This window comes from Marmota marmota, unplaced genomic scaffold, assembly GCF_001458135.2.
Source record: "Marmota marmota marmota unplaced genomic scaffold, marMar, whole genome shotgun sequence".
Classification (NCBI taxonomy): domain Eukaryota; kingdom Metazoa; phylum Chordata; class Mammalia; order Rodentia; family Sciuridae; genus Marmota; species Marmota marmota.
Window position 1 is genome coordinate 264305 of NW_025999985.1, and position 17635 is coordinate 281939.

The 17635-nt window shown below is 44.4% G+C and overlaps 1 protein-coding gene across 10 annotated transcripts; it reads left to right on the forward strand.

Annotated features, from left to right (window-relative positions):
- Positions 1–10: 10 nt before the first annotated feature.
- Positions 11–17378, forward strand: Znf350 (zinc finger protein 350). Of its 10 annotated transcripts, none has more exons than XM_048806006.1 (7): positions 11–168; positions 418–580; positions 3614–3810; positions 4434–4589; positions 7143–7269; positions 7529–7621; positions 11213–17378. In XM_048806006.1, the coding sequence occupies exons 4-7, from the start codon at positions 4521–4523 to the stop codon at positions 12574–12576; spliced, it is 1653 nt and encodes a 550-aa protein (XP_048661963.1). In that variant the 5' UTR covers positions 11–168; positions 418–580; positions 3614–3810; positions 4434–4520; the 3' UTR covers positions 12577–17378. The 10 variants fall into 10 exon arrangements, with proteins under 10 accessions (XP_048661963.1, XP_048661964.1, XP_048661967.1 ...); XM_048806007.1 differs by having other exon boundaries at positions 4517–4589; XM_048806010.1 differs by having other exon boundaries at positions 4542–4589.
- The last annotated feature ends 257 nt before the right edge of the window (positions 17379–17635 follow it).

The window sequence follows — 17635 nt, forward strand, 5'->3', positions numbered from 1 at the left end:
TACCTACTGGGAAGCGCCGGAAGTCCGTTGCGTCAGTGCGCCGTTAGAGAGTTTACACCCCCCTCGGCCGCCGTAGGCTGACGGAGCGCTGGGTGGGGGTCCTGAAGTAGAAGCCGGTCGCGGAATTGCAGCGATGAGACCACCGTAGGTCTGGAGAAAGTCACGTCGGTGTGTGTTTTTATCCTTGGAAGTCTTGTCTCCCTGGAGGCCTTACGTAGGCGGGACAGCCAGGGCTTCTTGTGGGAGGGCGGTGAGGTGGAGGCGTTGGCCGCGGGGCTGTGACCCGCCGCTCCTGGTCGCGATCCCGTTTCGCAGGGCGCTGCGGGGCTCTGGAGCTCGGGGGCGGAGTGGAGTGGTTGTGGGAGGCTGAGGCCCGCAGAGCGCGGCACGTGCGATGCCCCATTTGTTCCTTTGCAGTAGCTGCTGGCCGACCTGGCCGTCGCCTTCAGATCTCAGTAGCGACTCTGCTGCCCTCCCGCCTGACAGCCGCGCTTTCTGCTCTGCCAACAGAGTCTGTCACGCTGAGGGACCTGGCCGCGTGACCACAGCGCAGTTTATTAGCAGTTCTCGCTCGGTCACGGTAGGTTCAGTTCCTATTCATGTTGATGATGATGTCTGAAAAGAACCTTCGTTTTTTTCCTACTTTGTTCTGTTTGTGATTTATTTTTATGCTGGCTTGGCTCAACTCTTCAGGACAGCGTGGGAAAATAGGGTGGCAGTGCACATTCTGGTTTTGTTGCCTATCCATAAAATTCATCTCCTTTATTGTCTGGAGTTAACATTGTCCCTGGAGGTAGTGTTATGCCAGAGTCATGGGACCCCAATAGACCTCCAGGAACCGAATCCGATGCAATCACACAAGAGTCTTTATTGCAAGCTCCAGCCTGGACTCACAACCCTTCAGACGCAGCGGTCTGGAGGAGTGAGTCCTGGCCCTTAGTTCAGTGAGATTTTATAGGTTTTGGGGGGTACTCTATGCATCACAACATCACACAGCAAATCATTCCATACCGCTGGAAAGTCAAACAACAACTCTTAACATTGATTAGCACATTCAATGGCGGGAACAAGTTGGGTAGGGGTGATTGGTTAGTACAAGAGGGGGATTCATTTCAACTGATTGGTTTAGGCCACAAGGGGTGTACTGCTAACTACAAGGTTTCCCAACATGTTATCAACCACCATAAACTACTGGGGGAGGGGGGGTCATCTGGCATTCCAGGTATTTTTCCCTGTCTTATGCTGATTGGAGGTTGCTAGGGGGGTTGCTATGGGTCCTCACCTAGCCTAACTGAGTCAGGGATACCTGGCGCCTCGGACCTCTCCTGTTATTTACAAACAACTCAGAAGGGTGGGTATGTGCTTAGGAGTGCTCTGTGGGTTTTTCCAAGGACAAGAGCCACGCCCCCTTCCTTAGGACAGGCCTTGAGGTAGAAGCTGCTGTTATTTATTTATTTTTTAAAATGGAGTCACATCAATTTCTCAGTAGGATCACAGAGTTGTGACTTCATCCAGGACTTCAAATGTGATGACATAAAAGTGCTGGTTTATTATTTCAAGACAAAAACAGTCCGAATCATGGCTTCCATTAATACTTATACTTTTTTGTTAGTACCATTTCCCTCTCTCTTTTGGTCTCTCTACAAATTTATATATTTTATGGGTCTTTTCAGGCAAGTTTTTGGTATTGGTAAGCTTTTTTTTTGGTTAATTTTTCTAAATTTATATTTTAAAATGTACAATTTAATGATCACAAAAGCATATATATAAGCAGTCATTGTCCACATGAAGAAATAGACCATTGCCAGCACCTGAGTGGTGTTCTGTGCACCTTTTCCCGTGCTCGGTCATGGGTAATTACTGTAGCACTTTTGGCTTTCCTTAATAATTTGTAAATTACATAATGAATATAATTATTCCCCATCTTGATAATTAATTGAGTGTTGCAAACTTTGAACTGTGTATCAATGGCATAGTGCATCTTTTTGTGTATGCACACAGGCTTTTTCTCATTATTGGTGAGAGTTTCATGTTGTTGCACATAGGTTTGTTTTCCTTGTTCTGTAGCAAGGGAAAGTCAAACTTACAGTCATTATTCTGGGACTTGCAGTTTACATAAGGTCATTTGCATATGCTTCTTTTTTGTTTTCATTTTACAAGTCTCTAAAGATGTAAAAACGATGGGATGGGGTGGGGAGGAGAGATACTTGGGACTGAATTAGAACAAAATATATTGTGTGCTTTTATAGTTATGTCAAAATGGATTCTACCATTATGTATAACCAAAAAGAACCAATTAAAAAAATAAGTAAAAATGTAAAAATCATTTTTGCAGGTTGGACCAAAGGTTGTAGTTTTTCTGTCTTGGTCCACTACTTGAATAATGTTTTTTCCTATGACTAATTACATTTGTATTGCTTGCAGTTTGGGTTATTATGCATATTACTATAATGAAAAGTTTTGTAAGTATTTTCTGATTCAAAAATGTGCCCTTATTTGGGGAGAGGTGGGTAATAGATACATATGGCAACACAGGACTAAACCAGTCAGGGTCACATGGTCAGGCCAAATATCTTAGTAAAACAGAAATGAACTTTTCATAACTTTGTGATGAGATAGCTCCCAATCTTAGGAAAGAATTAGGTTGGGTTCATCAGGTCTCTCCAGGAGAACTGGGCTGGCACAAAATAAAGACACACAGAGAGAAGTACCTCTTTCTTTTGGTTCAGTGATGGTCCCTCTTACCCGGCTCCCACAAAGGAGGCAAGGTAGGCAAGAAACAGAGGGTGCATACCTTGGACGTGGGCTTTATTGGGTGAGGCTGTTTGAAAGAACATTCCATTCATATAAAGCAGAGGGGTAATGTTGCAAGGGGCAGCCCACTCCCACTGGGTAATGTCCACTCCCAAAGCTGTGCTCCTCTGCTGAGTGGAAATGGGGATCCACATGCCTCCAGGTGAGGGAAGCCAGTCTCCACATTTCCATCGCTCAGCTCCTATGTGGCAGCTCCCGACAGATACCTAAAGGTGTATACCCCAGAAAGAAATTTTGCTGTGTTGCAGGGTGTGTGTCACTTAGATCTAAGCAGTGATGCCAAAATGTTTTCCAAAGTGGTTGTGCCTTGTGCTGTTCTCCTAGCAGAGTATCATTTGCTTTATGTGGCCTGCTTATAACATTTTTTCCATACTGTAATAACATTGATAAAGTCTCCAATATTATATTTTGAAAGAATTATTGGTTTGCTTCTCCCACTGAGGTTGGCATTTGACTGCACAGTGGTTTTTTTGTGTGTGGTAAGCTGGCAGCTATCCTGCCAACTCCAGTGCGTAGCTGGGATATCTGAGCACACCTGCTCCCGAGACGTGGAGCTGGGATGGGTCTCATTTCCCACCTTTCGCAGTTGTCCCACTTAAACCTCATAGAATAAAGGCACAGCACTATCACATTCAGAATCTGAGGCTTCATGGCCAGAGATACCAAATCTCATGGGGCACCAGATATAGGGATGGCCAGGAATAGGGGGTCATTGTGTTAAGATGAGTGCCTAGCGGCAGTGACAGTACCAGACTCCGAGGAAATGTGCCATCAAACGGATTTTCTCTTCAAACCACAGGTCCTGACTCCTCAGAACCAAAACAATTACATGAAGGAGGAAGTTTCAAGATTGCAGCATTAGCATTTCTGGGGACAGCTTTGATTGAAGAGTGAGGTTTCTGAATAAGCATTTAGAGCAGGTCTGGAAGACCCCACAGCAGAGCATCCCAGTGACCAGCTATTTTCCAAGAACAGAAGAAAATGATCCAGTCCCAGGTAACTGACTTGGGTTGTCCTCATCTTTTCCTTTCTTCCCTAAAAGATTTATAGAAGTTTATTTAAAAAAAAAATACCAATTCAGTTAATCTGAAAAGTGTAAATTTAAAAAGTAGGCTCTGGAAAGGAGTACAATTTTCATTATTATTATTGCTCTTATTATTACTTTTTTGGAGTGTGTGAATGTAGTACTGGGAATTGAACCCAGGAGTGCTCTACCATTGAGCTACACACCAAAGTCCTGTTTAATTTTTTGAGACAGGGTCTTACCAAGTTTCTGAGACTTGTCTTCAGCAACCTTCCTGCTGAAGCCTCCCAAGTCAGCAGGTGGGATTGAGGTGTGTGTTCATTGTGCCCAACTTACTTGTTTTTTTTGAGATGGTGGTCTTGCTATGTTGCCTGCACTGACACCAAACTCCTGGGCTTGCGTGATCTTTCTACCTCAGCCTTTCAAGTAGCTGGGGCTACAGATGTATGCCCCCCACTGCTGGCTTAAATGGGCAGAGTAGTATATGGGAGATGATGTTCATAAGATACACACCAAATTAATAACTGGGATGTCAAATGTGACTGGAGGGTACTGTATGTTACATGAGCTCTCAGCTTGCATTTATCTCTGACAGCCATTGCCACGAGAGATTCGTTTTCATTTGTGTGGTGTGCACTGATCTTGAGTAGAAAAACAGGTTATTTTCTGTACTGCTAGAACAATGCACTCTGATCTTCTCCAGAAGGAACTGGGATTTGATGTGATCTGCATCCTCCAGACTGTTCTCAGTGTAAGCATGGTTTCTTATTCCTGCTTTTGTCATTTTAAAAGGAATCATGCTGCCAATATTTACTATACTATTCTTGCCTTTTATTTGTCAATACATGCCAGCCTAAACACCTTTTTGACTGGCTGCACTGTCCTCTAAGTGATGTGTGTGCCATGATTTAGCTGGTCTGCTGCTCTTGGACATTTAGCTAACTGTTATTACAGGCCAACCACATCTCTGGTAGTGCCTTTTTATGAAGGTATCTCAGTATTTTTGAAGGTGGCCACAGAGAGGTCACTTGATGAAAGTGCTCATTCTACATTTTAATGGATATTTCTCTTTGCTGTTCAGAGTGACTGGCCATTCTGTTTTATGGGCATTGTAGCATGATGTTTAAAAGGGTTAGCTCCAAGCCACTGTCACTGTCATGCTGTGTAAAAAATATATATTTTGTTTTTTGGCTTTGACTCCTGGCCAGAGATCCTAAAACTATTGTAATTTTTTTAATGATAAGAACAACAGGAGTCTCTTTGTTATATTTATATGTCCTTGGCTCTTAAAACAGCTCTGGAGGTGACAGTTATCTGTTATTTACAACCTGAGTTTATGTTGATGGGGTGACTTGGAAAGCTCCTAAGGAGAGCCTGGGTGCCTGGGGAACCAGCTGATGAATAGAGGGTTGGAGCTTCAGCCCCACCCCACATCCTCTCCTACCTCTGAGGAAGAGAATGTTGGAGACTGACTTAGTCACTGGTGGCCAGTCATTTAATCAGCTATGCCTAGGTAATGAAGCTTCCATAAAAACATGAATAAGCAGAGTGTGGTTATGCACACCTATAATCCCAGCAATTTGTGATACCGAAGCAGGAGATTGCAAGCTTGAGTTCAGCCTCAGCAACTTAGAAAGGACCTAAGCAACTTAGGGACTTTGTCTCAAAAACAAAAAGGACTGGGAATATGATTCAGTGGTTAAGTACCACTGGGTTCAATTATTAGTACCCCCAAACCCCCAACACAAATAAATTAACAAATTATCAAGTCAAGGAAGGGATCAAGGGACCCTCTGATTTATACCTGGTCAGTCAGAACTATGGTAGGCCCAGTTGTGCCTGTATAATGACATTTAGGTCAGTGATGGGCCTCATATACTTCGGGAGGCCATCGTCACATGTGATTTGAGTTACCTCCCTGGCTGGGTGAGAGGTGCTTAGACACAGCTGTGTTAGAGCCTTCCCCACCCTTTTCCAGGTCCAAGGGCTTGTCCGTGCAGAGATGTGTCTGGCCACTGCCCCGAAGAGCCAATCATCGCCCCTGACCTTGGGAAGCTGCTCCCCTTAACCTTCATTGGATGGGATTTTCCCTGGAATTTTTGTTCCCCAATAAAAGCCCACTCCCTGGTGTGTTCTCTCTCTCTCTCTCTCTCTCTCTCTCTCTCTCTCTCTCTCTCTCTCGCTAGTCTCTTCTGTAAACCTTGCCACCGCATTAGGTGACTGGTGGCAGGAGCTAGGAGAAGCCGTCTTGGAGCTGGTATTAAAGGTAATGAGAGTCTTGTCTCTTTAATTTAAAACTCCCTAGCAATTACTTATGAATCGAACCTTCTTTCATGAAGCCAGCGCTGGTCGCATGGCAGAATATACCACTGGGGCCTCATAAGATTATATTGCCTGGTGATGTTGTAGCTGTCTCAGGTTGTATAGGTAAGTATGCTCAGTTTTGTTTGCACAGAGATGAAATTGCCTGATTGATTTTTGGAGAACATAGTCCTGTTGTTAAGCAATTCATGATTGTGTATGTGTAATATATAAAGATGGTGTTTCTAAGTTAGCAAGAAGATTTAAGTACTATCCAATTGCCGGGTTTCTGTTCTCGCGACTAAAAGGCTCAGGGGTCACTCCAGTTGAACTGGGCTAACTGGACTGTGCAAAATAACCACACAAGAGACACAAATACCTTTTTCTTTGGGGTCGCTATGACGGCTCTGACCTTAAGGGTCCACAGAAAGACAGAGAGCGAGAGCATGCACTGATCTCTTTTATTGAGGAGAAGCTATTCAAATGAGGCAAGGGGTCAGGTTTCAGGGGCTGAGTATCTTCATGATGTCCACTGTCAGCAGGTTGACTGACAGCTGGGTAGGCCACACCCCAGGGCACAGTAAGAGGAGGGGACACACACAAGGCACTTCCATGGAAGATTCTATCCTATACAGGGCAAGGGGTTATATTACAAAGGAACAGGTGAGCATAGCTTCACCCATGGGGCTGTAGCAAGACACACCCATGCACGAGACACCGACCCTCAGGCCCAAGAAGTGTGGGAAAGCTCTGCCACATCTCTGCAACTGAGCGCCTCAACACCCAGCCGGGGAATGTGACCCAGTCACATATAAGGTTGGTCTCCCACATCCAATATAGAAACATCTCACTGGATGAATAGATGACTCATGTATAATTATAGACTATTTTATTAGTATTTTATTCCCGCACTGTATTAAATACCTAGATGCAGACTAAGAAGGGGAAGTGAGCAGAAAAACTAACATCCCATATCATCACAAGGAAATTGCCTCATTGACAGGAGTCGCTGACGCTGGAGGACGTGACCGTGAAGTTCACCTGGGAGGAGTGGCAGCTCCTGGCCCCTGCTCAGAAGGACCTGTATTGGGACGTGATGTTGGAGAACTGCAGGAACCTGGTGTCCGTGGGTGAGGATGGCTGCCCTGTGCAGCTCAGAGGGTGCCAGTCTGTGGCCTTTTCTTTCTCAGTGTCTGAAAGCCTTGGAGGTCCTGTGGTGTCTCAGTCCCTCTCTGGTTCCAGACAAGAGGGTGTATTGTGCTTCCTTCTGAGAGCAAAGCCTTTGCTTTGCAGATGTAAACTACAGAGTTCCTAAAATAGAACATTACCTCCTGTTGACAGATCACAGCCCAGTTTGATGAATCTAAGACTGTCATTTCCCATGAACAGGGTGTCAAGCCAGCAAGCCTGATGCCCTCTCCAAGTTGCTAGGAGGAGAAACTAGGACAGTGGAAGATGCAATCCATGAGGCAAACAGTCCAGGTGAGAGGGAGAGCAGCTGTGGAAGGCGGGGTGAGCAGCACCTCCCACATCTGCCTCTCAATGCAGACCTTCTCTTTGCGGTTTGGAGGGATTTGGAGAAAATCATCCTCTTTACCTCTTCTGGGAGCTGATTGTGCCTTATTAATCAATGTCTTTAAGTTGGCATAATATTCTTCCTTCAAGTCCCAGATATTCCCTTCTTCATACCCTTCCAGTTCCGGTGCTATGAAATTGCACCTTCCAAGTCCTTCTCCAGAGAGAAAACTCTGAATCCTTCTTGACTTCTGACTGCTGCACCTCCCACCCCACTGGGGTGCTGCCTGAGGAAGCCTGTCACTCATTGTGCCTTGGCCCCAAGCCTTTCTTCACTCGGAGGTTCTCAAACCCTGTGTTTTCTATTTTCTTATCTGTTCTCACCCTTTAAAATCTCTTTCACTTTAATGAGTTAAGCTCCTTCTGTTCCCAGAGCAGACTCCAAGCTGACATGTCCTGGTGTCATCTAGCACAGATATCTAGTTCTCTGTGAATCCCTGATAGTTCCTGATTTGGACCTCAAGTCTGCCTAGAGTTCCTCTTTCTGCAGAATGAGAATCATCTTCTCTCCAAGAAAACCCTCTTGAATTTAGCTTCTCCTTTTTTTATGCATCCTAAGTTCCAGCCATCCAGATATTACCTCACATGTCCTCTACCTGTGTTTCTTTATTGAAAGGTCTAACTGTTCATGGTGAATTTCTAACTAGAAAAGATTTTTTCGTTTTTTCTTTTCTTTTTTTTTTTTTTTTTTTGGTACTGGGGATTGAACCTAGGGGTGCTTTATCACTGAGCCACATCCCTAGCCCTTTTTACTTTGAGGCAGGGTCTTGCTAAGCTGCACAGTCTGGCTGTGAACTTGTAATCCTCTGTCTCAGCCTTCCACGTAGCTGGGATTTCTGGTGTGGGCTGTTGGCCCTGCTAGAAAAGATATTTTTCACAAGCTGCACTTGAAGGTCCAGCCTGAATCAGATGCTAACTTATGTGTTTTCAATGATTTCTTTGTGTTTTTACTAATTCTGAGCTTTCTTCTAGTTCCTATGGGTCTTACCATCATATTTGCTTTTGTTTTCTTTCCTATTATAGTTCTGATTGCACTAAGTCGCCATTAACCATGTTACTTGTCACAAGACATTGAAGTTCTTCTTTCAGTTATTTCTTTGATAGGGTGTCATCTTACTCACACAGATATCCATATTCTAAATTCTCCCACTGTGTTTCATATGTAATTACTTTCTTGATTCCTTCCTTTAAAAATTATCTTTTGGTAGCTCAGTGTATGCTGAGCAGCATAACAGGATAACAGCAGCAAGAAAAACATAGAGTGGATGAGCCACTGTCATTCTAAGAAGCCAAGAGATAAAATAAAGCAGAGCTATGGGACAGAACAAGCAGGTACAGGGCTGATCTTTTAGGAAGGGGACCAACTCTTGGATGAGGTGCTGTTGAGCCAAGAGAGCTGGAAGCTAGCAGGCTGCTGACTTGGAGGAGGAGTGGGTGCTGATTGTATCTGGGTCTGCTTACAGAGGCAGGTGGAATTCACCCCGAGCTGTCTACCTGTATTCCAGGGTGAGGGAATAGAAGAGAGGAAGGGTAGTGCTGTCCAGGTTGGCAAGAAAAGGGGAGCTTGGGTTTACTGTGGTGCAGACGACCTACAGAGGAGGAGATTGGGTTGGGGAATTTAGGAGATTGTAAGGTAGACATGTTTGATAGTGTCCAAGAGGAACCCTCTGCTGCATTGGATTTAGCCCAAGTTATTCAGAGAGAGGCCAGGCCTGGAGAAGGAATTTTCTACTGATGAAATCTGCCCAAAGGGGAGGAAAACCATAAGGAAGAGAAGAGCCAAGGGCACTTAGAAGTTAGGTGAACCCAGGCGTGGTGGCACAGCCTGTAATCCCAGCTACTCAGGAAGCTGAGAAAGGAGGGCCTCAAGTTTGAGGCCAGCCTGTATAACTTAGACTCTGTTTCAAAATAAAAAAAATATAAAGGGCTGGGGATGTAGCTCATTGGTAGAGCACCCCTAGGTTCCATCCCCAGGACCAGAAAAGGAAAGAAAGATAAGTTGAGAACTGAGTGAGGGGGCTGAGAGAGCACAAGAGGTCAGGCTGGGAGTTCTCTGTGTCCTGCTGGAAGTGGGACTGTGGGGACATTTCCAGGTAGTGGGACCTTTATTGCCAGGCTGACTGTGGCAGATTGTATGGTTCTAGTTGATGGTGGAGTTGTAGACTGTAGGTTTCCTGTTCTACATTTTTCTAGCTTCCCTTTTCTTCTCAGGTGAAGAATCCTTCTGTCCTGTTCCCAGTGAAGTCGACGTAAAGCTGCCATGACCATGATTCAGGAAGAGGCAGACCATTCAGACACTGACCAAAGCCAGGCGACATCAGTGTAGAATTGTGGGATAATGCTGTTAGTGGCAGGTTGAGGGCTCAGGGAACATGAAGAAGGTGGACCCTACCTGTCCAGGAGCAGCATGAAGAGGGGCAGCATATCCTGTTAGTGCAGCTTGGTCCTCTGCCCTGTCATGATGTTCCCTTAGGGCCACTGCTGCCTTCCTTCTGTGGGAATAGACGGGGTGTTGCAGCTGGGCCAGTGGGCAGGGTGTCACCCAGAGGAAGTTTTCAGTCACTGTGAGACAGCACTTTGAGAAAGCTGGTTGAAGGTGGTGTCAGGAGGAAGAAGGCGAGTTACGAGACAGGGACCCAGGAGCTGTCCCAGGGACAGGGCCGAGTATAGAAGAACCTGACTTGCCTCTGGGCTACTTGTTTCAGTCACCAGTGTCCCCTGTCAGGATGACCAACCTGGTTTCCTCCAGGGGACTTCTAGTTTCCAAACTCTAAATGTAGAATGGCTACAGCCTGGCCCTGCATCTTCTTTGTCTTTGAGTCTGCATGTTCTCTGAAGGTGGTCTTGTCCTGTTCTTTTTATTTACTAAAATTTTCCAAATTCATCTCTGCAGTCGAGGCTTTTCTCAAGGTTTATGGATCCTTCAAATTCCCCATGTCTACACCTGGGCATGTGGTGGCCACCCTCACATTGACAGGCTGCAGTTCTGCCTCCCCATTCTGTGTGCAGTGATTTGTCTCTCTTTTAAAGGCACTACTGCTGGGGGTGATGGCGCATGCCTGTAATCCCAGTGGCTTGTTCTCTTTTAATGCTGAGTAACATTCCACTATGTATGTATACCACATTTTCCCTATCCATTCATCTACCGAGGGGCATCTAGGTTGGCTCCATAGTTTAGCTATTGTGAATTGTGCTGCTGTAAATATTGATGTGGCCGTGTCCCTGTAGTATACTGTTTTTAAGTCCTTTGGGTATAAACTGAGGAGTGGGATAGCTGGGTCGAATGATGGTTTCATTCCAAGTTTTCCAAGAAATCTCCATACTGCTTTCCATTTTGGCTGCACCAATTTGCAGCCCCACCAGCAATTTTTTTTTAATGAATGTGCCTTTTACCCCACATCCTTGCCAACACTTATTGTTGTTCTCCTAGGTAATTTTTTAAAATGCTTTTATTCCAGATCAAGGTGATAGAAAACTCACTGTTCCTTTCTTTCATAGAAATCTGGGAAATTGATGATCATCTACCAAAACTCTTACAGAGTGAAAGCAAGGTGAACAGGATGGTACAGTGGCATGAACACAGTGCCTTTGAGAATTCTGTTCATCAACACAGACCTCAGTTTCTACTAAGGCAAAAGCATGGTATATTTAACTTACATGAAAAAAGTATGAAACCAAACTTACCTTTGGTTGACCAGAGCAGACACTGTGAAATAAAGAACTCTGCTGAGATTTCTAGAAATGGGGAATCCTTTCTCCATGTTTCTTGTGAACAATTTCATACTGAAATTAAATTCCCTGCAAATGGAAAACTCATCAGCACTAAATCTCAGTTCACTTGTCCCAAGCCTCAGAACACTCAAAAAGTAGAGAAACCTCATGTATGCAGTGACTGTGGGAAAGCCTTCATCAAGAAGTCTTGGCTGACTGATCACCAGATCATCCACACTGGTGAGAAGCCCCATAGATGTCATCTGTGTGGGAAAGCCTTCTCCAGGAAGTTCATGCTCACAGAACACCACAGAACCCACACAGGTGAGAAACCTTACACATGCACCGAGTGTGGCAAAGCCTTTCTCAAGAAATCACGGCTCAACATCCACCAGAAGACTCATACTGGAGAGAAGCCCTATATATGCAGCGACTGTGGAAAGGGCTTCATCCAGAAAGGAAACCTCATCGTTCATCAGCGAATTCACACAGGTGAGAAGCCTTACACATGCGGTGAGTGTGGGAAAGGCTTCATCCAGAAGACCTGCCTCATAGCTCATCAGAGATTTCACACAGGGAAGACTCCCTTTGTGTGCAGCGAATGTGGAAAGTCCTGTTCGCAGAGGTCGGGGCTCATCAAGCATCAAAGAATTCACACGGGAGAGAAGCCCTTTAAATGCAGCGAGTGTGGGAAAGCCTTCACCACAAGGCAAAAGCTCATTGTCCATCAAAGAACTCACACAGGAGAGAGGCCCTATGGCTGCAGCGAGTGTGGGAAGGCTTTTGCATACATGTCTTGTCTGGTTAAGCACAAGAGAATACACACAAGGGGAGAACAGGGAGATTCAGGCAAGGTGGAAAACCCCGCAGATGGAGACAGCTCATTGCATACCTGTGATGACCACCAGGAGAAGAGCCCTGTCAGCAAAGGGACTACTCAGGTGCCTTCTGAGGCCCCTCAGACAGCAGTGAACGTCAGTGGGCTCCTCACTAACAGAAATTTGGTCTTTGTGGGACAGCCAGTGGCCAGATGTACACCCTCAGGGGACAGCATGGAATTCACACAGGAGAGAAACCTCACAAATGCGGTGAACATGGTTGTGCCCCCAGTGATAAATTACGTATTATTTTATGTCACAGAAAACCCATAGGGAGAGGCTCAGATTCAGTCTATGTGGGAAAGGATTGAGCAGAAATTTCTAGTTCACTAAATGGCTGAAAGTATACACAGAGAGCAACTATAAAATGCAAAGCTGGGAAAGGGTGGTAGATTCATCCTTCCTAAATGTTGTTTTGTTACAGAGGCACAGTGTGATGATGACCACTCAGACATGTAGGTACCAACTCTGTTTTGTCAATTAAATGAGTGAAGGACGACTGAGTTCATTTAAATGGAGAAAATAAGTACAGAAATGTTTAAATCAACATCTCGAATGTTTCCATGAATGAAAAATCATAAGAGATGGTTGAAGGAAAAGGGTTAGAATTGATGTAGGACACACACATCATCTCACTTTCCCCTGACCAATGTGAAGGAGTAACTGAAAACCAGAAAGTAAATGAAACTTGTAGAACTTCTACAGAGGGACCTGTGAAGTGTCAGCCTTCCCGTGAGTTAATGTGTTCACCTAGCAGGTATTTGACTCATGCTTCCTTTGTACCTGGACCTGTTCTGGGAGCTGAGGTTACAGAGGCAAACAAAACAAAACATTTTGTCCCCGGGAGGAGCACTGTGGTAGTTGGGTCATCCTTAAGAGGTATCTTCACACTCCAGCTGTTCTAGTCAGAGAATGGGAACATCTGCATAGGTGACATGGACATGATTCAACTGATGCAAGGGGACACGATGGCTTATAGCTCAAAGAGCATCTCACTTTTAGGGATGATATGGACTACTTTTTAAAATGTAGTTTTTGTTAGGGCATTATAATTATATATAGTATTTATAATTATACATAGCTGCTTTATATAATTTTGATCAGTACTTTCTATATATACATGAAGGTGAAATTTTCCTTGGTACCTTTTAAAAAAATTTTTTTTTTTTAGTTATCAGTGGACCTTTATTTTATTTATTTATATGTGGTGCTGAGAATCAACCCCAGTGCCTCACATATGCTAGGCAAGCGCTCTACCACTGAGCCACAACCCAGGCTCCTGGTATATTAAAAAATATTAATAATTTTTAGTTGTAGATGTACACAATGCCTTTATTTAATTAATTATTAATTATGTGGTGCTGAAGACCAAACCCAGTGTCTTACACATGGTAGGTGAGCACTCTACCACTGAGCTACAACTCCAGCCCGTCTTTGGTACATTTTTATAAGCATATAATATGATTTTGTTAAATTCATTCTATATTTCCTCCCCTTTCCCATCTTTCTTCCCTCCTCCTTTTCCTACTCCGTGGATCTTCCCTATGTGTTTATGATATTCAATGCCTGCTGCACCACCTTCTTTACCTTATTTGAGGAAGGACTGCTTTTCATAGTATTTATGCATATTAGAGCACAAAGAATTTGTTTTCTAATGCCCATGCCTTGTAGGTACAAGAGATTGCAAATTACTATAGTTTTATGGCAACTTAAGTTACAAAAATATTAAAAACAAATTAGAAATTCAGTGCCTCAGTTCCCTGGCCACATTTCAAGTGCTCAGTAGGTGTGCATGAGTAATGGCTATTAAACTGGACAGCACAAACAGAGCAAAACTGACCCATTCCCGTCATCCCAAAAAGTTTGGAGAGTGCTGGCTCATGTGATTCTCCCTACACAGAAAAACAGAAACTTTATATTTTATTTGGAAAATGAATGAATGAAATGGAAATTTGCCATGCTGTGGCTGTCTTAGAATTCAGTTGGATTCTTGAGTTATTGGAAGAATTCATTCCTTCAGGAATATTGTGAACTGCCATCACTGGGCAAGGTGCTATGTTACACTCTGGGGACACTCTGGTGAAGCAGACAAAGGAATGGCCTTTGTGGACCTTATCACCTAGTGAGGCAGAGAAATAGAAAAATGAATTACATAATGTTGGGAGGAAGCCACAGAGAATACTCCAGGACTGTTTGAAATTGTTTTGTGTCTCAGGAGTCTGAGAAATTTAAAAGAGTGCATACTCCTGAGTCACACTCCAGACCTTCTTAAGCTAGAACCTCAGGGCTGGAGGGGCAATTTTTTTGCATTTCTAATAACGGTTTTCTGGTGTACACTTAATTTTGAACACCCCCCGCCCCCCTGGCACAGAACACACACACACACACACACATTATAATCGGATGGATTCAGGGCAGATAGTCTTCAGCAGAGAATCAAATGGGTGATCTATAGATGGGGAGTTCTCCTGGGCCCCGGATCCTGTCTCATTTCTGTGGATCTATATTCTGCCATGGCAGCATCAGGCCAGCTCATTCCCTGAACTGGTCAGAGGCTGGGTGGACTAGACCTACCCTGAGCCCTGTGGACCAGAAGAAAACCTGTCAAGTTTGAAGTCCCGGAATGAGGCCCAGTGCACACCTAACTAAGCTTGGTACATGTATGTCTGCTGCCAAACCCTTCCTTCCTTCTCTCCCTTCCTTTCTTCCATTTCTCTTCTTTCCTCCTCTTCTCCCTCCTTCTTTTCTTCTTCCCTCACCTACCTGGGGAATGAACCCAGAGAAGTCCACTGTTCAGCTATACCCTGCGATCCTCTTTATTATTTATTTCAATCCAGTCTCCCTAAATTGCTGAGGCTGGCCTTGAACTCCTGATCTTCCTTCCTCAGCCTCCCAGGTCACTGGGATTACAGGTGTGGTCACCTGGCCCCCAATGTGCCACCTTGTTTTCTAACTCTTGCCCTCTGTACCACCTGGATTGTCCAAGCCCTGTGGCTGTCAGGCAGAAAAGTTCCTGCGGCAGTGAAGCTTGCTCATCTCCCTTTCTTCCTGATGGAGGAATGTAGGTCAAACTCTGTTTCAACTCAGAACTTGAGTTTCATCTCAAAACTCTGCTGTCCAAACCACCCCTGACCTGCCCTTGGCTACAATCCCACTGCCCCAGCCAATGGTCTTGGATTGGGACACCAACCCTTCCCATATTTCCTGCCCCTGTGAAAGGAGGGAGGGGAGGAAGGCCAATGGTCAACATGCTGTGGTATGAAGAAGTGGGCTTGCTACTGTGGGAGGTGGATTTTATTCATGTTGCAGATGATACTATTGCCCAGGAGACTCTACAGCTGAAGTGCACAATGGAAGAGTCCACCTTTCCTGTTGCACACCTTGAAAGGTGGTTGTTCCACAGATGTGATCATAACTCCCCAGAAAGACTCTTACATGACCAGCAGTAACTTCCAGTTCATAGGTGCTATGCTAGGAAGACCTCAGGGAGGTAGTCCTAGGGAGCTTGCTGGTTTTGCAAGGTCGTTGGCACCACTGAGCTGGGATGGGTCTATAAGGGTCAGGGCTTGCCAACAGAGGGATCCAGAGAAGCCCTAAGATTGGGATATAAAGGGAAACCATCTAGGTTCTCAATGTTTTTCACAGGATTGAAGGACACTTCAGAAAGCAAGGCACAGGTAAATATTTATTGAAGGACATGCACAGAATTTACACTTGGAGTATGGGCAGCCCTTGTCTCAAAAGATGAGTGAGGTGCCCAGCTTTGAGCTCTCTCCATATGATTTTTGAGGGTGTAACCCTATGTGGGGAGCCATTGTTAGATTTTGCTGATTTGGAAGATTTTTACAAGCCACCTTGGAGATTGAGTCTTGTGACAATCAGATCCCATGGTGACCACTCTTTGCTTGGAAGTCAGAATCAGAATGTTCCTTGGTCAAATTTGTTGGCACATTCTGTAATTTCCTCAGGTGGATGATGTTTTAAGTAATGTCTGATCTTTGATAAGCATATATGTTGAATGTTCTGTTTGTCTTGAACTGAAGAAGCAAGTTCAACATAACTTGTTTTATTTTAGTTCTCCATTTACTAAGGGCCCCTCTTCCTTGGCCCATTTTACTTTCCTGTCTCATGGCGAGGGCCTGGGCCTCAGTGATGTGGGTGTTGGGGGTTAAAGAAGGGGGTTTGTGGGGCTGATGGGGAAATTTATGTTGTTGACAACCTGGAAGGCTGAAATTGTAAACTGGGAGAATCTATAAGTCATAAATGGAGAAAATGTGGGACTGACAAACGGGGAGGCTGTAGCTTCAAAATTAGGCACCTGGAGGAACAAAGGGTCGTTTGAAGTCCCTTTTGTTTGGTAAAATATTCACAGGTTCTGGGCATTAGGCTGTGTACATCTTTGTGTTCATTATTCAGTGTGCCACAGCTGTACACTCAGCGCAATGCTTTTGATTCATCTGTTCGGTTCATTTATCAGCACTAATTCCTTTATATGGCTGAGTTGCATTTCTGTGTATGAATGAATATGGAATAGTTCATTCCTTCTGTTCCTGATGAATTCCTGGACCATTAATAGTTATACCTTTCACAAAAATTAACTTCAAATGCCCCCATAAATTTAAATGTAAAACAAAAACCTTGTAAAAATCCTAGGAGATGACACGGAAAATCCTGCTGTCTTTTGAGTTGGTAGTGACTTTGTAGGTACTAAAACAAAAGGACAGGCCATAAAAGAAAAATATTTGGTTGAATTTTGTTTAAATTATATATGATGATTTGTGAAATATACTCTTAAAGAGAAAGACAAGCCACAGACCAGGAGAAAATATTCGCAAGATACATATCTGGTAAAGGGCTTTTATATGAGACTTATTAAAAGACCTCTCAAAACTCATCAGTAAAACAAACAACCTGATAAAAGTTGGCCAAAGTTCTGAAGAAATGGAATGGGCCAAACAAATGGCAAAGGAGCATAAGAAATGATGCTTATATGTCATCAGTATCAAAAATTTCTTATCAAGAAAGTCCTGCACTATGGCCCAGAAGGGACAGATATGACCCTGTGTGGCATCATTTAAAAATGTCCACTTTGAACCACAAGCACAGCCCTGAGCATCCCAAAGGCCATTATCTGGCATCCCGACAGATGATCAGCTATTGGCTACTTCTCCTCTGCACTTGGACTTAGTGCAGTTGGAGCATCTGGTGCCATGCTAAGGTGTCCCCTGCAGGTGCAGAGAGCAGAATCTACAACAGAGTCATGCTCTCAGTTGGAAAAGGAACCAGGAGACCTATGAGAGCCATTGTCCATCAATAAATCATGTGCATCTCT